Consider the following 27,938-nt stretch of genomic DNA (forward strand, 5'->3'; position numbering starts at 1 on the left):
CGAATGGATTCTAAAACAGCGCGCAGGCTCCTAAAGAGTTCTTCTAAACAGTCGGAGAGAATCACAACGTATCATGTTGATGCACCAGACACGACTGCCATTTCAGGTCGGAAAGCACGGTGCCCATCAGCCGCTGGAAAGTTGCAGCCGCCGAGCATACGCCGAAAGGGAGTACACTGAATTTGTACAAGCCGTCAGGGGAAATAAAGGCGGTCTTCTCCTGGTCGCCTTCGTCCGCCTCTATCTGTCAGCCACCACTACATAAATAGAGTGGTGAAAGGTATTTGACGTGGTGCAGCCGGTTTAGGAAGTCATCAGTGCGCGACAGAGGATAAACATCTTTTTAGTAGCTTTGTTGAGACGCCGATAATCAGCGCAGAATCGTAGGGTTCCATTTTTCAAAATGGAACCCTACGCTGTATCAGGCCGTCCTGGAGCATCTCCTGAACTTGCCGGCAAATTACATCCGGCTCATTTGAAGAAACAAGGCGACTGGTGTAACGGTCTCTGGCTTTCATAAAATATAATTCAATGCTTTATGAGTGATGTCGGTCTAACTCCGGAGGTCGATTCAAAACAGTCATGTAAATAGTCAATAATTCTCTCCAGGCAATCTTTTTAATTAGGCAGGAGATCCAGATCGACGTCTATTTTAATTGGTGTAGTCCATTCTTCTAATGACTCTGTGCTTTGGGAGAATGCGTATTGTCCGGCGCATTTTGCGGTTTCTTCAATATATTCAATCGCTGTGTTGTTCGGCAAATTTGGCGGTTCGCAACCGAAATTCGTCTCCAAAATATCGGTTAGCCTGGTCTTCTGTTCAATAAGTTCGTGAGCTGCCCTAACTTGTCAACCCAGGAAAAACGACATGTTCACTTCGGCTATATATGCCACGAGCTCCGGTGCTGCTATCGCACTCTCCATTTACAAGCCTGCTGGCTCTCGACGGCATATTAAGTACGTGATCGTCTAAGACTGGCAGCCTACTCGTGTGTTGCTCGAACTCGTCGTAAACAGTACGTTGGGAGGCACACGACACGATTAGCTTCGTAAAGTAGATCACGGCACCATACTCCCGAAGAAAATCCAACCAGAGCATCAGTCCTTTGGAGCACCCGAGAAGTAGCGCTAAACAGCCGGAATGTGAAGAGTCTATTCGCGAGGCGCAGATAACAATCGGAGTCACCAGATGGCCGCCGGCACGCGTATCTGCGGCCCAGTCCAATGCTTCAAAACTTTTCTGAAGATCGTACCTTGCAAGCTGCTCGTCTCCAAAAAATCAGTTCTGGCATCCACAAGCTCGTTTACGTCACAGTTGTTGACGGTTGTTCTAATTTCGGCGGAAATCAAAGTTCCACAGTTCGTCGTTGCGTTGGTCGGGTCAGGTGCCGTCGGTCGAATCGTCGAGACAAAAAGTCGGGTGGATGCTTTTGACTCTACTCAGTTGTGGTAGCCCTAACCCTCAAGGCTGCCGTCTTTAGTTTTCCCAGCGTGAGGACAGGCCTTTGGCCTGGCTGGAGGTCGAAGGGCGGATTGGAGAATAAAATCTCCTTGGTGGTGGTGCTTGAGACTGGCGTCACTGTGCGGTCTGGGGCTGTACGTTAGCGGCGAGTTAATGCTCGATCTCCTGCGGTCGTTCACTATAGCGCGGTCAGAGTGGGTCAGGAGAACACCCCTTCAATCTCATTTGACGAAAGGGGCAGTTGCGCATGAGATGGCCGGGCCCCCCGCAGTGATAGCACAGCGGTCAGACTTCGGCGTTCACTACACGTCCGCTTTAAGCATGATGGGCTGTATTTCTTAGGCAAGGCGGCTACAGCTCGGAATGGGTAGTGCATAACATGTTCTGTAGCGATACGGGAAAAGGCGCCTGCCACTGGCGTTGTTCTTCGTAGCGCCTCGCTCTAAGAGTCATGATATAAGGCTCCAGTTGTGCGACTGTGCGCCGGATTTCATACCGAGCCACGACCGCCACAGCAGCGACGCTTAGAGTTATTCCCGCACTGACTCCTCACAAGCTCTCGGATTTTCTATGCGGACAGCAAAATAAGGGGCTCTGGTGAACGGCTGCTAGAGAAGACAGTCGGCCGTACTGCGCGCACCGCCCTTGGAAGGAGTGCTTCAAACACGTTGCCTCCTTTGTAAATTCGGCCACAGTTCTCGAAAGGCCGCGCACAAGTCCGGCAATCAACTTCTCTTCACACCCCGCATTATATCGTGTACCTTCTTGGCCTGGGGCATAGCTGGGTCGGTGGCGTCATATCTTCGATGAATATGGTAACTCACTTAAGTTCGATTGCTAAGATCTCAAGCGCAGGGCGAACTCGGCCTTCTATTTTCTCTCGTTGCTGGAATATGCAACCAATAACTTTCGATCAAAAGCTTCCCAGGTAGTAAATAAAGCTTCATGATTGTCACACCACGCTTTCGCCGAATCCTGAGAGACGTTTCGCAGCTTGTGTTAGTTCGCGACTCGGTTGAAACTCGCCAACCTGTCTTCAACGTCTTCGAACTTTCTCCGTGGAAAAAGGCGGTGAGCGAGTTGCGTTCAGAACAAATGGTTGGAGGTCTACAGAACATAAAATAGTCTAGCTGCCCGTGGTAGAAGTCATGATAATTGCAGGTGTTGCCAGGCAGCTGAACTCAGGCTGCAGGCCCCGCAGGCAGAGGCTTGTGTTGTCTCACGCACGTGGAACTAGCTTGAAAGGTGCCTTCGAAGTCCATGTACAGGGGGCGATACCCGCACGGCTCTCTTAAATACTTCAACATCAAAGAACGAAAACAGCCAAGATACATTTACTGAGATGCCCTGAGACGTGCGCAAGGTAGCAGCGAGCTGGAAAGAAGACTAATAGTCAATGGCGACCGGCGTAAATAAGGCGACGCCAAATATCAAGCAGTGCAGTCTTTCCTAGTGACGGCTCCACAAGAACAAATAGGAATGGGGCAATATGTATAAACCCCTTCATGGATCACTGCCTTGTCGTGGCGGAGGGGCTTGCGAAACTCGATGAAGTCGTGAGCTCTGCTGTGTAGGGCCACCCAAGATAGACAGATCACGGCAGAGAGTTCTGACAAAATGTTATTCACTGGAGAAGGTAATGGCAACCCACTCCAGTATTTCCTGCCAAGAAAACCCTATGGCCAGTCACAATACCATTAATGATATGGCGCCGGAAGATGAGCCCCCCAGGTTGGAAGGCGTCCCACATGTTACTGGGGATGAACAAAGGGCGATTCCTAGTAGCTCCAGGACGAATGAAGCGGCTGGGCTAAAGCCAAAAGGACGCTCAGTTGTGGATGTGTCGGGAAGCGACCGGAAAGTCCGATGTTGCAAGGAGATATATAACATAGCAACATGGAATGTAAGATCTATGACGCAAGGTAAACTGGATGTCGTCAAGCGAGAAATGGAGAGATTAAACATTGATATCTTGGGTATCAGCGAGCTCAAGTGGACCGGAATGGGAGAATTTAACTCCGGCGACCATTATGTCTTTTATTGTGGGCACGAATCTAAGAGAAGGAATGGGGTCGCTCTCATAGTAAACAGAAGAATGGGCAAAGCAGTGCTAGGGTACAACCCCAAAAACAACCGAATGATTTCACTTCGGATCCAAGGTCACCCTTTCAACATAACAGTTATCCAAGTCTATTCACCGACCACTACTGCTGAAGAAGCGGACGTTGAGAGATTTTATGCGGACTTACAATGCCTTTTAGACCGCACCCCATCATCAGACGTAGTTTTTCTCATAGGAGACTGGAATGCTAAGGTCGGGAGTGAAGAAATATCCGGAATTATAGGCAAGTTCGGTCTTGGTGAGCCAAATGAAGCTGGGCAGAGGCTAGTTGAGTTTTGTCAAGAAAACAACCTGACCATAGCGAATACTCATTTTCAACAGCACAAGAGGCGCCTGTACACATGGACTTCACCGGACGGTCTGTACAGGAATCAGATCGATTATATTCTTTGCCGGCAGAGATGGAGAAGCGCTATACAAGCAGTAAAAACAAGGCCTGGGGCCGATTGTGGCACCGATCATCAGCTTCTTGTTGCCAAAATTAAGCTTCGATTGAGGAAAACGCAGAAAACTAGAAGGCCTTTCAGGTATGATCTGGATCAAATTCCATTAGAGTATGCTGTGTAAGTGAGGAATCGATTTCAAGAATTAGATCTAGAAGACAAAGAGCCCGAAGAGCTGTGGACCGATGTTCGTGATATAATACAAGAAGTTGCTACTAAGGTAGTTCCAAAGCAAAAGAAATGCAAGAAAGCAAACTGGTTATCTGAAGAGGCATTGGAAATAGCTGAGGAAAGGAGGATGGCAAAAGGTATGGGGAAAAGAGAAAGATACAAGGTTCTCAATGCGAATTTTCAGAAAATAGCAAGAAGAGATAAGAATGCCTTTCTGAACATACAGTGCCAAGCAGTTGAGGACAACAGTCAATAAAGGAACACAAGAGCCCTGTATGAGGCAATCAAAGATATCAAAGGAAGCTTCTGTGCTAAGCTGGGCGTGATAAAGGACAAACGAAGCAAGGACCTCACTGAAGCCTCAGAGATAAAGAAGAGATGGCAGGAATACACAGAACAACTGTACAAGAAGGACCCGAATGTGCAAACCCAATATAAGACGGTTGTGATTCCTGATCTCGAGCCGGGCATCCTGAAGAGTGATGTTGAATGGGCCTTAGCCAACCTTACTAAGAACAAAGCTAGCGGAATTGATGGCATTCCAGCTGAGTTGCTTCAAAACCTCAACCATGAAGCTGTTAACATTCTGCATACATTATGTCAGAAGATTTGTACAACCCTGCAGTGGCCACAGGATTGGAGGAGGTCAGTTTATATCCCCATTCCAAAGAAAGGCAGTGCCAAAGATTGTTCCAACTACCGCACGATCGCGCTTATTTCGCATGCTAGCAAGGTGATGTTGAAAATCCTCCGAGGTAGGCTGCAGCAGTATGTGGATCGGGAGCTTCCGGACGTGCAAGCTGGGTTTCGCAAGGGCAGAGGAACTAGAGACCAATTTGCTAACCTTCGCTGGGTCATGGAAAAAGCAAGAGAGTTCCAGAAACCCATCTACTTCTGCTTTATTGATTATGCGAAAGCGCTTGACTGCGTAAATAACAGCAGATTGTGGCAAGCTCTCCAAGAGATGGGAGTTCCAATTCACCTCATCTGTCTCCTCAGGAACCTGTATGAAGGGCAAGAGGCCACAGTCAGAACTGGGCATGGTCTTACTGATTGGTTTCCGATTGAGAAAGGAGTGAGGCAAGGCTGCATACTGTCGCCCTGCCTATTTAACCTATATGCAGAGTGCATCATGAGGAAGGCCGGTCTGGACGAGTCTTCAGCTGGAGTGAAGATTGCTGGAAAACGTATCAACAACCTTAGATATGCGGATGATACCACTTTAATGGCAGAAAGTGAAGTGGAACTCAAGAGACTTCTGTTGCGCGTACAGGAAGAAAGTGAGAAGTTCGGGCTTAAACTGAACATTAAAAAGACAAAGATCATGGCGTCTTGCCCTATCAAGTCCTGGAGCATCAAGGGACAAGAAGTGGAAGCTGTGACAGATTTTCTCTTCTTGGGCTCCAAGATTACCTCGGAAGGAGACTGCAGCCATGAAATTAGGAGACGCCTGCTTCTGGGAAAGAGAGCAATGGTTAGCCTTGACCGCCTAGTAAAGATCAGAGACATTAGTCTGCCAACCAAAATCCGTATAACTCGAGCTATGGTCTTTCCAGTTGTAATGTATGGATGCGAGAGTTGGACTGTGAAAAAGGCTGACCGCCGAATAATTGACGCGTTTGAATTGTGGTGCTGGCGGAGACTCTTGAGAGTTCCTTGGACTGCCAGAAGATCAAATCAGTCGATATTGTCGACCATAAACCCTGACTGCTCATTGGAGGGTCAGATTCTAAAGTTAAAGCTCAGCTACCTTGGTCATCTGATGAGTAGAGAGGAGTCGCTGGAGAAAGATTTGATGTTGGGAAAGGTTGAGGGTTGCCGGAGAAGGGGTAGACAGCGAACGCGATGGTTAGATGACATCCTCAAGGCACTGCAGATGAAGTTATGTGATGTTAGGAAGATAGTGAGAGACCGGAAAGCGTGGCGTGACATGGGCCATAGGGTCACGAAGAATCAGACACGACTGAATGACTGCACTGACCTGAATATGTATAAAACTAAAGAAATCTTTCCGAAAGTGCACAAAGTAAAAGATTACTTGTTTCTTTTACCAGACATGACAATATAATGGAAGACTCTCAAGAACTCCCACTCCTTAAAGTCACTACAGAAAAAATATCTTAAAATAATTTTAGAAGTTCAGAATACGCAAGTGCAGCATATTTTTTCACTGCTAAAGAAGTTCGTTATTCGAAAGATGTAAAATAAAAACGATCGATTTATTTTTCGCAATGCGAAGTCTGCTGCGAATTTACTTTAAGGTGGAGCTCTGAAGATTTTACGAAGAGCGGCGGCGCGTAGCCGACCTGCTTGATGACCGAAGATGTCGAACACCGTTTGCGTAAGCGCCTCTTTGATCCCCGAAGTTTGGGGACATTACAGTCAATAGCTGACGGCAGGAATTTTCGGCTCTTACTGTGAGCGCTCAGGCGCGCTGTCGTCGACAGTTCACAAAGTGTAGGTCATCTGACAGCGATACAAACACAGCGTTCCGGTAATATGCGCCTTGTAATGTCCTGCATACCTCTGCCCTCCTCTCTGCAACACTTTTCTTTTCCGTTTCATTCAGGCCTACATAACTGCGACGGCTGCTCTGTTAGAAGCCATTAAACTAAACGTTCAGACTTCGCCTATGTTTTTTTGCTTTTCTTCTTTCTCTAAAATAGCGACGCCGAGCCTGAGAAGAAGTGAAAGAACGCGTTACAACAATAAACTCACAATAGAAGAAAATTTCTATGCAAATAACATGTTTACGTTGTCCATTTTCCCGCGAGCTGTACGAGAGGGGAACTCCCTATACGGGACAGTGATTGCACAGCCAACAGTCGAGAAATTCTTAGAAATGGTTGGCAAAAGTGTGCTGTCAGAAAACAAGACCTGATATTCTTTTTTTTTTTTTCCATTCCGGGAGCTTTCTGTATTTTTGCAATCTCATGAACATGCACAATGTGAAAGGCTGATGGTGTTTAATGCGTTTTTGTTTATTTGTATTCCTTTTTCCAGTGCATTGTCACATTATCTGGATATTTCCCAGTGTTCTTATATTTTTTTCACAATGTTATGCCTTGTCGACTACATGTCTGCATCAAAAAACAAACTCGCTCCTGTAAAAATTCCTGAAGGGATCGGCAGTATTTCTAAATTAAAAGAAAAAAAAAAGCGCTTACGGCCGAGGGTTGCAGTGAAGCTCTGTTTCAATGCAGAGGGCTAGCTCGCGCCGATTACTGAGTTGGGACTGCTGAAAATTAACACGTACCGAGAACTGTGGAGTCGCGAAGAGACAACTTTGGGCTGGCTAATAACGTTCATTAACTCCTAAGCCTGATCAAACCACTACTGATATCAGGAAAGCAATGTCGCCTTTTAGAGGCGAAGCAGCGCCAAAATTACAGGTGTGGGATCCGATGTTAGACTCGTTCAAGTTTGGTAATTTTCAAACATATATACTCTCTCCCCCTAATATCCCTCTAATTACTAGTCTATATAGCTCACGCGAATCCCGCTCCTTCTTTCTATCCCTAATGTTATGAAAAAAAAAATTTTCCTTGTGGTTTGTTTAAAAAAAACGCAAAAAAAAAGAAAACAATACAAAGAGCAGGAGCAATAAGTTTTTCTCTTATTGTAGCTTAAAGTATCTTCTAAAAAGCAAAAAGACAAAAGAAATGCAGTTTGAAGTTTAATTTTCACGCAAGTGCACAGAAAAAATAGTAACCGATCAAAAGGCATGAAACTGCCACCTAACAACAACGCAAACTAATGAGGATAACACGCAGCTGAGCAGCGCAGAATACAGTAACTCGATCAACGCCCGTACAGGGGTTAATCTGAGAAGCTATATACTGGCAGCCATTTCAAAGCTTTGCTACCTACGAGCTCCTTCTCAAATTGACTTGCCTACTTTTAGCATTATAGTAACAAAGGGTGATAATAACCTGATGGTCATTTCTGAGAGAGTTAAGGCATACGATTGATCTTCTCTCAACCGTAGTTATCGCCAGGAGGAATACTTCAGCGCAGTCGACTTTTTCCTCAGTGTTCGGCGGAGCCGTTGTACTGCTACGAAACACTGCTATGTGCATTCTAAGAACATTGCAATTTCAAAAAGTAAACTGAACGACCTTTGAAACCGCAGGGAAATGCAGCACATTTTCCATTGAGTATTTCGGCCGCACGGGGCGAATGACGGAGCTCTCTATGCAAAGTTCAGGTTCCGCCAAAAGATATTTCCTTTCCCTTGAGAGGCTTGTGATATCTCAAAACGAGCGAAGCCTGAGCAAGCATAACGAGTGTGGGCGATCATAGAGCGACAATACCGCATGAAACAAATGCGAGGTACTGCCGTTCACTGAATTTATTCTCAATATCAATTGCTCCCCGAGGAAACTTCTTGCGCAGATGTGGCTTTGCATGGACTTGTGGCAAATATTTGACGATGGAAAAGGCACCTGTTCAACAAAGGAGTTTGCTTGTTATTTCTACTGGCTAAATGTTTTGTTTAAGGCACGGATGAAGCTTGGCCTTATTCAAAGCTGGTTGCACGTTCCATTCCATCACTTTATTTTGTCTGCACCCCCAACCGAATTCAGTAGTGGATGCAATTCACTACATAGCACTCCCACAATCCGGCGTTTACACCTTAGCTACGCTCTATGCTCTGTGCACTGCTAGCAAAATAATACTGACAAAAGACTTTGCTGACTGCACTGCAGCAGTGGTTCGAGTTTCACATATTCTATAAGAGTTTGTTATTCTCTATACGCTAGAGAACATGCGCAAATACGCGCAAGTATTACTCTTTGCTTGAACATGAGTAAAAAAAGAAAAAGAAACAAAACACACTTATCATCTAACACTTGTCAACGACATGGTAACTGCTGCTGTGAATGGTGAACTGGGTCAGGTAACTCGAGCTTTTCCGGGCATAAAGATGCCAAGTGTGGAGATTCCTCTAATGGGATTAGAACAGTTGCTTTCAGACAGTTCGCTCAAACAGCTAAAATATGTTTAGCCTTATTTCTCTGCAAAAACAAGCGATTCGAATCATCACCTTTTCTTCTTTCAATCGCAAACCTACAGCTTTGTTCCAGTCACTGTATATCCTGTCCGTTGAGAGACTACAGAAATTTCAGGTGCTGGTCTTTCTTACAAGATCGACAATAATTATACATACGCTGAATTCTTCTCTAAAACTATAATTATGAACAATAGCATGACGCGTTTTGCTTTTTAAACAATTTCGTATTACCAAAAAAACGCAGTAATAATAGGAAGCAAATGAATTCCTTCTTTGCCATCTCCGCTTCAAATGACTCACACCTGTCCCTAATGCCATTGTACGCGTTCAAAAAAAAAACAAAAAAAAACAAGCATGGTATAACAGCGCATGTTTGAATCCTGAAATATATAATATTGTTTTTGTTTTATCTGTATCTTAACCTAGTGCTCTACTATTGCGCATATCCTGCTGCTTGTTTACTTTTTTTTTTCTACATATATTATGTGTTGCACCTTGGATTGTGGTGCATGCCCTCTTCTATTGTACTCTCTTTATGTATGTATAGAAGGCTCTGGATGTAGTTTAGAGAACTGAAACTCCTGCTGTGAAACACAAAAGATCAATAGACTACATATATATTTAAAAAATAACAGTCTGATAAATGTCAGGCTTCGTCTGAGCAGCTACGGGAAGGGCATGAAATTTTTAGTGCAGTTCGGGAGAACAGATTATACCGCATAAACCGTATCCGCTCGCATAATGAATGCGCTTTGTTTCTCTTTTTTCCTTCAAAATTATATCAAAATATCCGGAAGGAGAAATATTCAAACTATGTTGTCTAGAAGGTGAAAACGAGGCAAGGACTAGGCGTTTTGAATAAATACTTCAACCGGCTAGGCTCATATTTTATGTTAATCAAAGCTTACTCATCAGCACAGTTTCTACATTCGAGAACAGTGTAAGTATATTTCTTAAACAACCATATAATAAATGCAATGGCGCGTAATTCTGTCTAAAGAAAGAGCGAAGAAAATCACTTCAGCACAACTCATAACACTCATAAAGGAAAAGTTGTTACAATCATTAATATCCATATCATAGCAGAAGCCCTTTGCGAACAGGCGTTTCTACAATCATTAATATCCAGATAATAGCAGAAGCCCTTTGCGAACAGGCGTTTTTTCTGCAAGATCTCTAAATCCTCGCAGATCATTCGTATTACAGTTTCGTCCCATAGGCTGGAGTATAGTATCATTGATAATCTTCAGATGAGCTTCAAAGTATTCACTAGCATATAGTAGTTATTTCGACGTTCACAGTGCGACTACAGTATGTAAGCACGTTTTATCCTTGTTTAACCGAGAACGACGTTCAGCGTTTGAATCCGCAGGAGATCCAGCCCCGTCCATGATTTATCGTGTTGCTGCACAGCGCTTGAGCTCCCATTTCGAGCCATTCTCGAATTCCAGCCCGGGTGCCAGGACAGCTGTAGCCATCGCGACACACACTCTATCCACCGGGCTTAACGGTCGCGTTGTCACCGGTTTCCCGCGCATGAGAGCTCCTTGATGAGCTCCTTCTCCTTTCTGGCCACGAGAGAGAAACAGGCCGGTTCACGTAGCTGATGCGGATTTCACGGCCTTAGGGGCTCAGGTTGCGAGCTGGACGTAGAAGTTTCCCGGCTGGCTTCATCCCCTTTACAACATGAATATTTCGAAAGCGATACTCGGTAACGCGAAATGTGAATGAAATAAGACACTTGGTAATTCGAAATTAGAGCGCAGCTGTTTACATGTTTTGGTTTTGCAATATTCTGATGAAAACAAGTTGAGAGTCATAAAGGAAGCCTTACGCTCGGAGAAATGGAGGAGATACGCAGTACTCGCTGCATCGATGGCTGATTCTGAAAGAGGAGGCCTCAACAAGCGTTTACTGAGGTTATCACAGCAGTGGGAGGAATTACTAGTGAGAGGACTGGGACTTTTTTGAGCATAATTGATGTGAAGTTCTCCTTTGTTTTTATATGTAGATCGAAATCCCCCATTATTCTCATTGGTATGGACCTATGTGCGCTTATCATGGAGAAGGAAGTGTACGACGCATTTTGCGGGCGCTGTAGGCGAGGTCTAAACAGCCACTACCCACAAGCCGGTGCTCAACTTTACGGCACACAGTTCTCAACTTCGTCGTAAACACGAGACAGTTCGATGTGTATTGCAGACAGTCTTTTGCTCAAGTAGGAGGCCGCTTCGTCGTTCTGTTGTGGTTCTGCGAGCACAACCGCAGTATACGTAATCAATAATTTTTGGAGCACATCAGGATACTTGCGCTGCCGTGCACTAGACTGTCCTAGACGTCTGTGTTCCGGATGACAATGTCGGGGTGCAGAATTTCGAGCAGGATTTCGCGCCCCACGTTTGCTAGTGCTATGATAGGGTAGCGCTCTAGGCTACCCTAAAGCTGCTCACCGGTCACTCTGACGGCGACAGCGACGCCACTCAAGCCAGGAATAGTCATCTAAGAGTTGCGCTGCAAAAATATAACGACGTTTCGAGGTGTGTATGAAAGCGCTACCCAAGTCCTCTACTCGCTATTATCGTGAGAACCCTTCTATACCAGTGATGCCGACACAATACACGTTCCTTTAAGTCAAGCTCAGCTTCATAGTACAATGCATGATTTCGAATAGTACTGGAATTTGTTTTGCTTTAATAACTACTCACTAGCATAAATTTGTAAACACTTGCTATGAGCCTTTCTATAGTGGCCTTTCTATAGAGCCTTTCAATAGAAAGGGTTAGGTGGTCCTAGTCGTTTTAACGTGATCAGTAGCACAAGTGCATTTCGTGGTTTAGCAGCCCCTTCTCCCCATCCACCTTTTTTCTGCGTTCTACGCCAGTTATATCTTGTCATTTCCCGACCCAACTGCTTTGTCGTCCAACAAGCCGTAGTCGAGGTACCGTCCTTTCACTTCGTCTAATCCACTTCCTGGCGACTCTCCTTCCAAATTAAAGTACTGTTTACAGAACAACAACTACACTAGCGAACGCACGCGCTCACTCACCACCACTACGCGCACGTGCTACTTTACCCAGCATGCCAGCCATAGAAGGGAACACTCCGCTTCGGCAGTGCCCGCGCAGAGTACACAAGACGGCAAGCAGCATTTAAATTCCGTTTGCTCAGCCAAAAGTGGAGCTCAATCTACGGGAAGCGATCCTGCGTGCTGTCCCGCCCACGGAAGAGAGAAGCGAGGAGGTGCACCCTGTAAGCCTCAAGGCGGTGTTCGAAACGGGAGCGGAGCTTTAAAGCGATGCGTCAGCAACGCTCCCTTCCGCATCCGAGCTTCAAGAAAAGAGCGAGGCTAGAGCCACTCGCCCGCTGCGGGAAATTGATTTCGTGTCCAAGACTTGACCGGGCAGCGATGACGACCATGCGACCCTCACCTTCAAGCTACAGACCATGATTTTATGTGTTTTCTTCTTTTCGGAAAAAAAAAAGGAATAATTTTCGACTCTAACGTCAGCTTGGGGTTTACCCTCACCGGTCGCTTTCTGCTCGAAAGGTCGCTCCTGCTTCACTTTACGGAAGCCAATATCTGCTGCGATGGCACTCGTAAGAGCACGGGCAGAAGAAACCCAGACAAGAGTTTAAGGGGGACCACCGGTACATCCTTTTTCCTTTTCCGCGAAAGTTTTTGACTTTCATCTTGCTTCTTTTTTTTTTTATGAGCTAAAGAATTCTCGCGAGAAACGCCAACTCCACGCTGGACCTCCGCTGAGGAGCGCGTCGACTGACAAATTCTTCCGGGATGACAGAAGCTCGTGCGAGGGATAAAACGCGCTCTATAATAATGTTTGAAGTGCGAGCACCGAGCTATTGTCGGTGATGCGAGTCCCGTTGACACGGTTCGCGGATATGATGGCATGGACTACGCTGTTTGAAGAAATCAGACAGTTTGCGGAGAGTTTTCTTTTTCTGGCCCAAAATATGAGAAGCAAATTTCCTTTAGCATGACATGAGAGGAGGCCTTCCTTATAGCATACATAGCACTGAAGCAAAATTGAGATCGGGTTGTTTCGCAGAGCAAATATGACTCTGATAGAAGAAATCCTATCATTGTTCTTCGTGACTTGTGCAGTGAATAGCAACTACATAAATAGGTCGTAGTGATTGCCTGCCTGGGGCACATTTTCGACATGAAGGTTTCTACTAAGCAGAAGTCCAGGAAAGAATGGCGAGACCAGCTCGCAGAACTTCTTATGACGAAGCAGTACAGGGGTGTATCATGAAAAAAGAAAAAGCTTTGCAAGAGGTAGGCTAGTATGTTCATATGTTTTGTAATACATGAAACAAGACATAGGTTTTAGAAGAAAGCAAGTGCTCTTCGGACTGTTTCAGGCCGCAGACAAGTTATCGTTGCTTCATGCCACGGCCCAACGTTCGCCGAAATCTAAATTCAACTTTCGTAACCGAAGAAAAAAAATAAAATTGAGAAACAGATCTGCGCTCAAGTCTGCTTAAAAGCGGTAACGGCGAAAGCCACTTTACAGGACTATTTTCACTACAGAGCATTAAAATAGAAAGGACCTACCGGTTAGAGGGATAGGGCAACTGTGGTGTGGCAATGCACTCGTGTGCATCGCTGCAATGGATGGGCAGAGGGGGGAGGAGGAGGAGGATGGAGGGGACTATCCCTCTGGGCATGCACACTCGCCCCCCCCCCCCCCCCCCCTATCACCCTATCCCACTAACGAATAGTGTACCCCTATTCAAAACCTGCCTTAACTGCGTCGTCATTGTGAGCCCTACTATCATCACCATCGTATTGTTAGTATTATCTTTACCAACTAATGCACCGACATTGTAATCCCTGCTATGATCATTATCATTGTCACTGACTGCATCTTCGCTGTCATCGCTACTACTATCCTCACGCTAGACCAGGAGAATTTGCAATAGGCTTCTCATGAATAATAAGTTACTCCAGGATGAATTTTATAATCATACAGTAATATAAGATGTGGGAAAGGTAGACCGCAGGAGAAATATTCATGTGGCAACAGTAGGAGCTGTGTAAACATTTACCCAACATATTAAAGCAATTAAAGAAAAGCAACGAGACGGAGCTAAAGGCACTACTTGTTAAATTGCTTCAAGAAAAACCCCGAGCGCCTGGGAAATGGATGGAAGATATGAGAAAAACAAAACAAAAACTAGAATTAATGAAAGGATAACGGTATCAAGAAGCGCCAGTGAAGGCAAGGGCAGACGACACAGCAGTAGGGGAGAGGCCTAAGCGAGCTCTAGGGTTAAGAAAAGAAAACGCAAAAATGAAAGAAATCTTATCTATAAAGTATAATATGGCGGTTTCTTGTCGGCAGACATCGACCAAATCAAAGCAGCTTTCAACTAACATTATCAAGCGACTTTTGCTTCACGCACTGTAGACACTATCACATTTAAGGATGAGTTTTCACCTCGTCTGGACAATGAAATAAAAGAGCGATTAGAACTGGGCATAAGCAAAAGTGAAGTCGAGAAGGTAAATGACAGCTTAAACCCAGATAAAGAAAAGGGACCAGATGGATTCAGCGCAGCTTTTTACAAACGCTTCAAGTACAAATTAGCCTCTATTTAGAATATAATATTTGACTAAGTTTGCAAGGTAAATGCACTAGCCCTTTTGTTTGCCCCTTCGAATCCTGCCCACTGTGGCGGTAACCATTCAGCTCGACGCCTAAGTACTTGATGTGCGTCTTCGCCAGCTTCCCATTGGCAAAATGGTCAGACTTCGATGGCCACGGTGCATGCAAAATCCGAAGGCACTTGGTACAGTTCACCCCACTACAAGTAACTTTAGACAAGTCACACAATTCACAGCCACAATTGTTCTGTCCCTGTTAATCGTAACATATCCTGCGTACGCTAGTAGCTTCATCTCGACTCCCTGTAACTTAAAGTTATTAATATTGTCATTTTTCATTATCTTCAAGATTCGGCACGTAGTGAAAGCATTGCATTGTTCGAGCGTAAACATTCAGAAGCTCCCATAGGGCGCTTGCCGTCTTCGTTTGGGCTTCGGAATGAGAACGCTGCAGTGGGACGAACCTGTTCATATAAATTAAAGGTGGGGACTTGGGCCTCGGACATCTGTTTTTACGCCAGATGGTCAAAGGATTTTTGATTTTCGCGTCGTACCCGACCATTCTTGCGCATCATCGGCCAAGTTAGGCTGCGGCGCCTGTTGCCGGAGTACGCTGTCTCCACCGAAGAGGTAGCGTATGAGATTTTTAGTTATTATTACAGAGAAGTCGCCGCAGGTGTTAGCTCTCTTTCCGCGCGTTTCTCACTGTAATATTTTGTTGGTGCAAAGCGAATAAAGCTCTACCGCGATCTCTGTGTGCCCATGTACAGAGCCTTATACAGTGGAAGACTTAAAGAAGTTAAGAAAATGCAGGTGCCGCCAGGAACTAAGACCTCCTTTTTTTTTTTTTTTTATTACATACCAGAACGTCACCAGTGATGAATTTCTTGGACAGAAGAGATTTCTTATTAAAATGGGGAACGCACTGTCTCATCTGCAAAAAACCGAAAACAATATACCATGTTTGTTTGTTTTTTACTTTGATCGGAAGGGTTTTATTTTTGGGAAATATTGCAACAGGCAATAAAGAAGGATTTCCACTAGACTCGCACGGCATTCGATATTTCATTATAGATAATAGGATGAGTACCATTTGTTGTAATTATGCTTTTGGGCGTCCACTGTACATGGAGCTCTGCAACGGCAGGCTGTTACTGTGGCAGGGATGCAAGTCCTGCTGAAATTATTAAAGCAGCTGCAGCACCTTCCAACTGGCTCTCAAGAGTAGAGCCTTTGTTTTCGTTGCTATGGTTTTAATGTCACGAAGCCAGGCTAAAACTGGCTTATCATGATGCAATCCAGAAGCGTTGTGATTTGGGCCTGTTGGTAGGACATGATGATGAAGACAAAGCGCAAACACACAAGGACAGAGCAGAGACGTAGAGGACACAAGTGCTCATCTTGTCTACTTCTCTGTTCTGTCACTGTGTGTTTGCGCTTTGTCTTCATCATCATATCATGATATCCCTACATGTGCATAGCCCTGCGATCTTCATGCTCTTATTGGGGTTTCTTTCTGTTAAATGTAGCATATCAAAACCAAGTAATAAAGGAAAAGAAGCCTGACGTGGCCGAGTGGGCGAGCGATTTTGTCACGCATTGCTAGCTCACCCTGGCTAACTGCTAACAAATATCAGAGATTTTTTAAACGGAAACGCCAGCCGAAAAAAGCCTGATGATTTCAGTACGAGTTGTGTGTGCGATTTTCTTTATAGCCACAGGCTGTCCGTGTTTGAAAGAAAATTCCCTTAACAAATGAGAAGCGTTCAACGCTGCTGAACCGAATGTGGAGCGAAAGCATTACATGCGGGTGACCGAGCGTTGTTCTTCCTCTTCATCTTCTTCTGCTTCCGCTTCGTCGCCGTCTTTCTCTTCATCGTCTTCTTCTTCCTCGTCGTCTTCGTCGGCGTTTTCTGCTTTTTCGTCGTCTTCGTCTTTTTCTTCGTCTTCTTCGTCATCGTCTACGTCTTCTTCCTATTCGTCTTCGTCTTCTTCCTCCTCGCCCTCGTCTTCGTCGTCTTCCTCTTCGTCTTCTTCTTCGCCTTCTTCTTCTTCTGCGTCTTCTTCTTCCTCTTCTTCGCCTTCTTCTTTGTCTTCTTATTTGTCTTCTTCGTCACCTTCTCGTAGCTACGCCTCTTCACGACGTGGCTGCTGCCACCCGAGGTCTTGAAAACCTACCGCAGTGTAGCTTTCGCTACAAAGCAAACCTCGGAGAGTATATTCCGAGAGCATTACGATTTGGTGCGGGGAGTGCATGCTAATCTGGATGATCCGCCTAGTTGACTACCGCATCTCGATGTTTGTGACTGCCTCCCTGAATTTTAGCATTTCTTATGATGGGGAATTACTGGGTTTTAGTGGGCTTACATACCTACTCCTTATAAGTAAAATGCAAAGCAAAGGAACACGTAATAAGATTTACTCACGTAAACGCAATTCATAGACCCAGAGAAAGTTTATAGACGCTTGGGGTATCAGATCAATAAGCAATGATTGTCCATTGATTTGTTTGTTTGTTCTTGTGTGTGCGTTTTTGTCGTCAGCTCCGGTTAAATAGCACTACTTGATTGAAATTACTTTCAATTACATACGTTGCGCTGTCCCATCTTGGCAACAACGTGCGAGAAGAGCTCCTCAAACATTATAACCACTCTTGGCTCGACGGTTCATTTTAAACTAGTCTTCGTTGTCTTCTTTCGTTCAATAAACATCAAGTTGTTAGTCCAGCCTTGTCTTGTTCTCTTCTTCCCTGTGTCTCGTCATTTCGCTGGTTTAAAACGAACCGTTGCCAACTCGCCCAGTCGTCAACCTTGTTGGATCGACGGTGTTGTTCCACAGGAATAGAAATCTAGTCGGCTGATACTCCTACTAAAACCAGGGAACTCTCCACTCGAGCTCACATCGTACAGGCCTATAGCTTTGGCCAGTTGCGTGCGAAAGGTCAAGGAAAGAATGGTTTTGACTACGTTGAGTGGTATGTCGAGCATTATACAATATACCTCGAAGTAATGACCGGCTTTCGCCGGGGTCGCTCCTCTATTGACAACGTCGTTGACTTCATGTCTACGGTTCCACAAGAGAAACGAATGAAACGTCTGTCCGTGGCACTCTTTATTGATGTCAAAGATGCCTACGCCAATGTGGCCCACGAAGCCATCTTCGATGCGCCGGAAACTGTGGGCATCGGTTGTCGGATATTTGCGTGAACAGAGAATTCTCTGACAAGAAGATCATTTTTTATTCAGTGTGAAGGTGGCTCAACTCCAGTGTATTGTACCCACCGTGGTGTGCCCCAGGGTGGTGTGCTCAGCCCTACCTTGTTTAACCCTCATCGCCCTCCCAGAGAACCTGCCTTCCACCGTCCAGATTTAACGTACGCCGATGACGTCTGCATTTGGGCCTCCTGTGTGACGCGTCTCCAGGTGCGTGCAAGACTTCAACGGGCAGCAACAATAACTTCATCTTATCTTCAGAAACAAGGTCTGAGCGTTTCACCGGAAAAGTGCGTGCTAGTGGCATATACACGCAAATCTATGAATCAATATCCGGTATGCATAGACGGTCACAACATTTCTTACTACAAAACTCATCGTTTCTTAGGGATTCTGATAGATCGCAATCTATCATGGAGCCCGCTTACACCCAATTGACAAAAAGCTAATTAGCGGAAGATCATGGGGCTCATCAGTACAGGCAATGCTGCAGTTGTTCAGTTTCAGTTTCAGTTTAGTCGTTCAGTCGTGTCCGACTCTTCGTGACCCTATGGACCATGTCACGCCACGCCCCTTCATGGATCACTGCCTTGTCGTGGCGGAGGGGCTTGCGAAACTCAATGAAGTCGTGAGCTCTGCTGTGTAGGGCCACCCAAGATAGACAGGTCACGGCAGAGAGTTCTGACAAAATGTGATTCGCTGGAGAAGGTAATGGCAACCCACTCCAGTATTTCCTTGTACAGAGCACTATTTTAGGATTCCTGCGGTGCAGTACGCCCGTACTTTCAAACACGTGTAAGTCTAATTTGCGTACCCGCCGGGCAGTACAGGGTCAGGCCCTTCGCACATGCCAGGGCCTCCCTCGAAGCGCGTCAACACTGAGAAGTACTGCATTCGCCTAAGACCCCCCGCTTTCAACATATATTGTTCTAAACACATTGCAAATGCACATACGACACATTTCAAGGGTTTTACAGCATCAACTTGCGCAGATGCCTCTGCAGAGACCACATTCTACATTTACAAAAATCATTGCAACGCACTATGTTTTCCATCCCAAAACAGTTCACTCCAGCAGCACGACCTCCGTCGCCACTGTGGTGTCTGCAGCTCCCATGTGTGCGCCTTGCTATACCGGGGATATTGAAGAAATCGAACTTATCAATGCCAGCCCTTCAATAACTGATACTATTCATGCTACACAATGACTATTGCGACCGTATTCACGTCTTTACGGATGGCTCGGTAACCTCTACCACTTCTGCATGCGCCGTCGTCGTTCCCGCGAGAGAGGCAAACATTTACCATCTAATTTCTCATAAGACTAACCTCTACTGGAGCAGAACGGGCCGCAATTTGTGCTGCTGTAAAGTATATCTTCGGAGAAACTCTTCAAAATGGGCTGTATTATGTGATTCCAAACTTGCCCTAAATTGTATTCAATCGGCCTTGAGCCATAGCGATCATGAGCAACTTGTATCGGAGGTTAGACATCTGCAACACAAGGCATTACAAGAGGGTCACGAAATCATCTACCAGTGGATACCAGGCCACAGTGGGATTATTGGCAACAACTTAGCTAACGATGCTGCTCGATCGGCTCACGATATAACCTACATTGTCGAGATACTATTGACAAAAGCCGACGCAACAAAAAAACCTTCGACTGATCGCCCAAAACGAGACTAGACAATCATGGTCTATGCCCGGAGGGTGGGCTCGCACCACTTTGACCAGTTACTTCTACTGCAGGTACCATTCGGCCTCTCCCGCTGTTATGCTACAATGTTGTGTCGCCTGTGGCTAGGAGTGGCGTTTACAAATGCATATTCCCACCTCATCGGCATGGGTGACTCTTAAACACGTGAGCAGTGTGGGTGCGTTGAACTTATTGCTCACATACTTTTTGACTGCCCTCAGTTCGAGCCTGAGCGTGCTTTCTTATCTGCAACACTCTGCCGCTTGGACTCTCACGCTCCTACGGAAGAAAATATTCTGGGCCCTTGGATGACTCCTTCATCACACAGGAAATCAGTGAAGGCGCTATTCAAGTTTTTAAAGGACTCGGGGTTGAGGTCAAGACTTTACCTGTGCGATCTTAACCCCCTTTCACTATACATCTCTAGACATAGTATAGACTCCTTCCCTTCGCGCTCTTTGTTTCCTTTTTTCTCCCTTTGCCCCCCTCCCCCTCCACCCCCCCCCCTCCCCCCTTGTGCAAGGCAGCCTACAGGGCATCGCCTGGTTAACCTCCCTGCCTTTATATTCCATTTTCTCTCTCTTTTTTTCTTAAGATTTCCACAACAGCACTTCTTTCTGTACCTTCTACTTCCCCGTGGCACACTTTTTACTGTATCGTATACATGTTACAGACCGTCCACCGTGTCACGTCTCCATGGACGTCACGTATCACATAGTCCATCACTCTGCGGAATGATCATAGTGACCCCCCCCCCCCCCTTCCCCTCCTTGGACATGAACACAGCTGGCTCGAACAGCCGATCTTTGCGAGAGGATTAAAGCGGTAAACGGCCGCTCTCTTAAGTGGACCTCGGCGTTAGCGCTGTAAGCCCTATAGTACAAGCTGGTAGTATATTGATCGTGGTGTCCGTGACTAACATCGCTGCATTATTTCATCCAACCGTTTAATCACTTTTCAGATCTAGTCAGCAATATGAATCCGATTATGATGGCTTTTGCCTGTTATGACTAATGGACAGAATAATTGTCCCTACTTAACCGCTACCAAACTCGAGCTGTCCTGCCTTGAATGTTATTCCATCTGTCTGTAAATAGTATCAGAAACGAAGCTTTTTTTCATCTTTCACATGATACATCAGAAGCTTCCGCCAAAGCAGCGCCAATTTGGCTTTGCAGCTCTATAATGACACGATCTAAAAAAGACAGATCTGTATTCATTTTTTTTTTACTGTAGCTGCTGTTCTTTGCTTTGCAAAGTCCTGATCTTTTTGTCCTGATAGTTGCACTGATAGACACTTTAGATGGCTGGCATTTTATCACTGAAATAAATTTTCTTGATGCCCGACCGACATCTCTTACACAAACACATAGTACCTACCTTGGCATACGCTTCAGAGTAGGAAGCCCACGCTCAGTGATAGAGTCGTATTTTATTAGCACGCTCACTTTTTTTTCGCCAGTGCCCTTTCAAGCATACAAAAGTGCTTCTAGAGGCAGAACTGCGGGGAACCCACTCCACTGCAAGGCGAAGGCCTCACTCGTGTTCCTCCAATTAATCCAGTCCTGTGCTGGCTGCATCAGCTTGACCCCTGCAAACTTCTTAGCCTCTTCCGCCCACCTGTCGTCCTGACGCCTCCTGTTATGCTTTCCTTCCCTTGGAATAAAATTATTTACCCTTAGCGACCATCGGTTATCTGTTATTCTCCCCTTGCAATCGCGTCCTGCCCAAACCCATTCTCCTTGATTTCAACTAGGATGCCTTTAATTCTGCCCCCCCCCCCCCCCCCTACCTATTTTTCTGACCACCGTGCACGCTTCCTATATATTTTAACGCTACACGTACCATTTTCCGCTCCATAGCTCTCTGCGTTGCTCTAGACTTAAGTAGAACCCTTTTTGTTATCCTCCACGTTTCAGACCTATAGGTGAGTACCCGCAAAATGCATCTGTTATATACTTTCCTCTTCAGCGATAGGCTTCTAGCAGTAACTTGCCAAATTCACTTCATCCCAATCTTATTCTCCTAGATCAAAATGTAAACTGCACGAAAAAAACAGGACAATAGGCGAAGGAACACAAACAAGATAACACGGGCGCTTGTTTGTGTTCCTTCGCGTATTGTCCCGCTTCTTCGCGCAGTTTACATTTTGATCTGCAATGAACCAACTCGCCCGCAAAAATATTCTTATTCTCCTAGTTAATTCCCTTTCATGGTACAGATCTGCGGTTACTACCTGTCCTAAGCAGACATATACATATACATCTGCCTATCACTTCCAGCGCTTCACATACTGTAGACTGCTGTTCATTTTCGGGGCTTTCGAACAATTTCTCAGTCTCTGTTAAACTTGCGCCTACCCTTTTGCTTTTTCTGCGTCGGTCATCAATGATTCTTAGCAGTTTGTCTCCGGAATTAATTAGCAAGGCAGTGCCATATTTTTTACCGGTCTATTCCACTTGGTGCAAGGACGCAAAAAGGTTTAAGAGCAACATTTTGCTACGCATTGCGAGGCTAGACTATTGCCATTAATATTCTCACGCGGCCCGGGGCTAGGAAGTTCGGGGACAAGGCACAGCACATAAACAGGGCATACCGAGTGAGAGCATCACGTACTAGCACTTCGTCCTCGTCGCTGTCTTTATTCATGCCAACATGATCAGAACAGTGTCTTACATTGTTGCGCCTTAGTTTCACAAGTAAACGGAATGTTCAGGAACGCTAGAGTCTACTACACTTGCATCCATTCATACGGCGTTCACTCGAGACTTGCCCAACTACAAAAAACATGAACTCACCAAGAGGGCTACCATCATGGGTCCGCTGATGATCCAGACGAATACCGAATTGCCGTAGCCGCGCCAGCAGTGACTGCGCATGCGGGACTCCATCACCAGGCTCCAGGCGAGCACGCACAGTGCCGGAAGCCCTGCGTACACACAGAAAAGAACTCATCGTCCTGCTCTTTTCACCATTCGCAAACCTTATAACACACCTTCAATTTTTCATTGTGACTTTTATTCACAGGAGTCCATGTTTTGGCGCCAAGAATGCTTAAAAAGGTGAAACCTCGAGATGGTGCTCATTATCACCAGCATCATCATTAGTCTGACCGCAACCACTGCAGGTAAGGCCACTCCCATATAGCTCCAATTGACCCGGTCCTGTGCCAGCTGCCGGTACGTGATGCTCGAAAACTTTTCGGTCTAATCCACTCACCTAGCTTACTGCCCTACTACAGCAGGGTGTCCAAGTTTTGTTTGATGTGAGAGTGCTTTTCCGGCGGCGGTCACCCAGCTCAGATTGCACTTCAGACCTTTTGCAGGCGATATTTTGTTCGGCGAAAAATGGCACAGCCCCAGAATTGAAGCCGCGGTCCTTTCCCGCGAAGCGAGTGCTCTACCTCTACACCATCGCTGCCGTCGACGCAGTCTCTGTCATAAAGGAACCAATTACCCGATTGCAGAACATGTATCAACGCCCGAAAGCTAAACGCGAATGCTCGCGAGAATGCAATGATGTTAGTTCAAGGTGTGTGCTCCAGCATTTACATTACGCTTTTATTTTGCTTATTTGGAGGAAGAGGGAGGGGAGGAAAGGGCGTTGGAGGGCCTACTCAAAAAAAAATATGAAGCGTTACAGAAAGGTGGTATGAATACATTACTGTGCCTAATATTAAAGGCATTGAACTCATATTCGTCTACGTAGCGTTTCCGTCGCTCGTTGAGGCGCAGGACTTGCTTGATGGCTGGCGCGAATCACAGATCAGCATTATGTGCGCTGCACCTGTGTCTTACTGCCTTGCCAGCGCACCGCTTTTCTCGGCGTAATTACCTGCAGGCGACAGCACGAAAGTTTTTCAGAAAATGATTCGCGATTCCCACGGATATTGAAGAAGCTGCCGGCGCAGAAATTGCAACACGTCGGCAACATCCAGCCACATTTGTGCCGAACAGCCTAAAATGAAACGCATGCGACCGGCGGCTTGATGGCGAGGCCTGATGAGAATGGCATCTAGTTAGTGGCTATACATCAGAAGCCATTCAAAGTGCTGGCTCCACACTATTTCTCTGACCAAAGCTGCACTCAGAAACGTGAAGACATTAATGGAATTCTTCCCTTCGGATGAGACGACAAATAGGCCGAAATCATTTCGAGAGCGGCGAGCTGGAGACAGCCCGAAATAATTCGAGAGACCGTAAGCTCTCCAGTGCTGCCAAATGCAGAATCTGGCAGCTTGTCAAGACACCTGCATTATACTGTACATTTTTAGCCATTCAAAATAGTGCGCATCTTGCGCAAATTGGTGCACAATTAGTATAATAGAAATTGTCGTGCATTTGAGGCGTTTATTAATAATTCAATATGAGCCCCCCCCACTCGTAGAAATTTGTGCTTTATGTGCCCACTCGGAATCATTAAATTCGCGCCGTGGAGTCGCAGCCGCTCACCCCATCCGATGACGTAGTAGAGCTTGAAGGGCGCGTCCTGCTGGAACACGGAGACGGCGATTCGTGAGTGAAGCAGCAAGCCTTCGACGAACATCCAGTTGATAGACGCCATTGCCGCGTACAGCTTCAAAGAGAGCACGCTCTTGCACAGCCAGTCCTGCAGAGGAATTATTAATTAATAATTAATTTGTTTATTCATCTGCCTGCTATACGGATCATGTTACTGCTAGCTTACATAAAAGGATGCGCTGCGCTGGGCGCATTCGTTTACTTTTTTACTCGGTCCCGCAGGTTGTGTCAGGTGTGCAATTAGCAACTGTAGGGCTTAACAATCTCTCGGTGAAAACGAGAATAACACCCTACGCTTACATGTGGTCCCGTATTCGGTCGCATGAATGTTGCAGGCGGCGCCAACAGCATGTCAGCCAAAGTATGAGCAACTCATGTATAGGTCTTACATGCGAGCAGGTTTCAGCCTCAGAAGGCCTGCCATGATGCGCAGTCTTAGCTTAAACGTTAGCATTGAAAGTGAAATGAATGAAATGAGGAAACGGTGGAACATCGAAGTAGTGGAAAGGTGAAAGTCTTTTTCAGAAATCTATTAAAACGCCCCCTAGCGTCGCTGCGTACCATACTACACGAAAGCTCCGCACAGTGCTAACGAAAACAAAGCCTGATTGCTCCACGACGGTATAGTTATAAACTTTTGAGTTCGTAATATGCCATTTCTAAACTGCGCTGGTCGCACTTAAAACCGTCAGTTCACCTCACCTTCTAGAGTCACAGAGCTGCAAACTATAATTTTATCATAGCATGCGTGTTTACCATGCATTCCCGCACTCGGTGTCCGAACTACTTGTTAAGCAACAGATGAAAACGATAGAATCAGCACCAGTTTGCATGTTCTGCATGTGTATACGCTTCGACGTCAGGCTCCAGCAGTGGATATATGTCCCAGTTGCTTTCATTTTTTTTTTGTCATATTTGAAATTAAATCAGAAACTGTATGAACCCGTGATTCCCACTGAGCATTTTGTTTGTTTGTTTTTTTAGTAAAAAAACATAGGCGACGTTTTTCTTCTTTTTTTTCTCATGCAAAAAAGGAGACAGAAAGAATATGCTTTAGGTCGGGAAAAAATGAGACCATTATTTTTCTTCTATAGGAGGCAACTTTACGAAGATATAAAACGATAGATGCATCACACTAACACTACATAAAAACATATTACCTATATAAGCAAAAATAAGAATCACCTTATTTTTTGTGCAATATAAACCTGCACAGAAGCATCATACATACCAGTAAACACCGGTAAAAGCAAATAGAAAATCAACAAGTAGAAACGAGAACTAACACATGTTTTATCTGCATCTTGCGCGTAATAAAACGTCCCATAGCCAGAACATTCAGAACAGCAAGCACTGCAGCAATGCAAAAGCATAAGTCAAACTAATAGACTCTTAAGAGTATTATTTAGTCTTCAGATATTCCGTATAACGGCAGTAAACATCTGAAGAAATTCCAAAGTTCTTAAAATTTTCTAGCAGACTTCAAAGAGTGAATCGTAGTGATTGCAAAGCGTAATTATTCAATTCTGCGGCAGCCCAACATGAGTAACGACAGATAGTTGTAATTTTCCTGAAGTCCAATTATTGGTTCCGGCAAGAACACTTGACATTTATCCACAATAAAAACCCAGCACTGAAGCTTTGGCAGGAATATATTGCAATATTCAAATGGCATGAACATGGCTCACGGCGTTCATGGGAAAAATCGTGAGTCTGATTTATTGAAAACTCTTTCACATGAGCGAACGAGCAGTGCACTCGTTATGTCGAGCAGGCCTAGATAAAGAGCAGCACAAGCGTTTTATTTTTTGTTGGATTCTCGATCATATGATTTTATGCGCCATATTTCTCATCTTGATTGGTCGGCCCCGGCTCTTCGTTCTATAAATCATACGGTTGTTATTTCATGCAAAAGCCGCATGATGGGATCTCTTCTTGTATCCTAGGCAGAAAAGCACATCACAAAGTGCGTCGAGAAATTTATAGAAACAGACTTTGATAGCTGAGGAAGTGTGTGTAAAGGTATACACAAAAATAGCAGAACTAAGCTTAATTACAATCTTAACGCATTATTCTGCAAAAGCAGGTTTTGGCATCACTGCCCCAACTTATAGTATACTCGGTGTACCTCTAATTACATCCTTCAGTTCAATTCCGTTCCAAGTAGGTGGCGTCGGTAAGGCGGGCGCAAGCAACATGGACGAAAATGCTGGTCCATATTTTAGACATATTCCGGAACGCGGGAGCCTCTTCACTTTTCGGTCATCAAATTCGCGTCGTGGCACTGTTTAGTAGCATACACTGCGAAACGTATACGTCTGTAGCATACCATACAAAATAAAAAATATCCATTAGATCAGCACCTTCGACTTATTATTCAGCTAGGATGCAGTAACTGCTACTCCTAACAAGAAATCGGAAGCGGCTCCTGCTCCGTCGTGGCCGCCGCCGCCGCCGGGTCATATATGCTCTCCTGCTCATGTGGGTCTTGAGCGGAGTGAGGTAGACGATGCCACCACCTGCGCGCTCTTTCCGGCATTCTTTTCTCGGCCCCCTAGATCAGGATCTCGAATGCAATCCCGGGTATTCTTTTAGAGGTATTGTCCTTCCTTATCAATGTCGCCATAGACTTCTTCAGCGCCAGAGTAAATTTTTGTCTAAGACGGAGTAGCTGCTTTTACTTCCTCTTAACCAAAGACTCTGCTGCGCTTGGCATCACTCAAACGTTTTGATCCGGCCTTCACGGCTGAACATAAATTTCAAGCACTCATCCAAACGAAGTAGGAGCCAGAGCTGGCCCACACGGGTCTCTCTGAATAGCGCAACCATCTTACCGGGACTCGGGAGGTAGCCCGAGCCATTTGAATCCTGGACTGAGGATTCCGCATTCCGTCAACCAATTAAGTTTATTCTTCCTCTCTCTATTTTCTCATTATGCGAAGAAGTCTACAAAAGCACCTAACACATGGTACGGACCTACCCATCCAGCCCATTTACTCTCCCTCCACTCCACCCCACTCGGGAGAACTGGGAGGCGACCCTATTTGGCTGCAGTCACCTGCAGGCTCAAAAGGCCTTGGTCGAGTGGCGTCGGGCACCAGCCGACGCCACTGGGGTGCCGTACTATGGAGCACGGCCTAATATTTATGTGGACAGGACCCTTAAGAATCGCCTCATGCATACGTCAATGCACTTCTATGTTGAGAGCAATGAAATATTTCAGCACCACCCGCCACATTTGAAGACACAATGCTGCCCCACCGCGTGGAGACTACCTTCGATCGTTTCCATGACAACAGGCACCGAAGAGAAAAAATAAAATAAAAATTCCTTTTTAGGATGTCAAAGGCGCAGAAACTGTCTCGCTCCTCAACGGACACCTTAATCGTGTAAGGAAAAGGAGTATTCTGCTCTCTAGTTAAGCGCGCGCATTCCGCCTCGCTTTCATTCATTGCTAGGCCGTTATTGCACCCGCTACCATTTAGGTGGTGGACGATGGCTGTTGCTGCGAGCGTCTTTCCCTCCCTCTTCTTTTTCTTTCTTCTCTATTTTCTCTTCTGTCCGCACGAGGCAGCGGAGGGTGCTAAGCTGCAGAGCACCGTGCTGCAGAGCCAGTAGCAGGCCCGTGCTTTTTAACGCGGTAGCGTTAAGGAGCTCGTGTCGCAG

At 45.6% G+C, this 27,938-nt stretch overlaps 1 protein-coding gene across 1 annotated transcript in view; it reads right to left on the minus strand.

Annotated features, from left to right (window-relative positions):
* LOC146197912 (corticotropin-releasing factor receptor 1-like) overlaps positions 1-27,938 on the minus strand; it is a 210,036-nt gene that overhangs the window by 25,852 nt on the left and 156,246 nt on the right. The window contains exons 7-8 of the mRNA XM_084592542.1: positions 24,204-24,360; positions 22,551-22,681 (exon numbers count right to left, since the gene is read on the minus strand). Of these exons, the coding sequence (XP_084448668.1) occupies positions 22,551-22,681; positions 24,204-24,360 (288 nt within the window). The remainder of the gene's footprint in view (positions 1-22,550; positions 22,682-24,203; positions 24,361-27,938) is intronic.

The sequence above is a fragment of the Amblyomma maculatum genome, chromosome 2 (genome assembly GCF_055883805.1).
Source record: "Amblyomma maculatum isolate TAMU_Amacu chromosome 2, ASM5588380v1, whole genome shotgun sequence".
NCBI lineage: Eukaryota > Metazoa > Arthropoda > Arachnida > Ixodida > Ixodidae > Amblyomma > Amblyomma maculatum.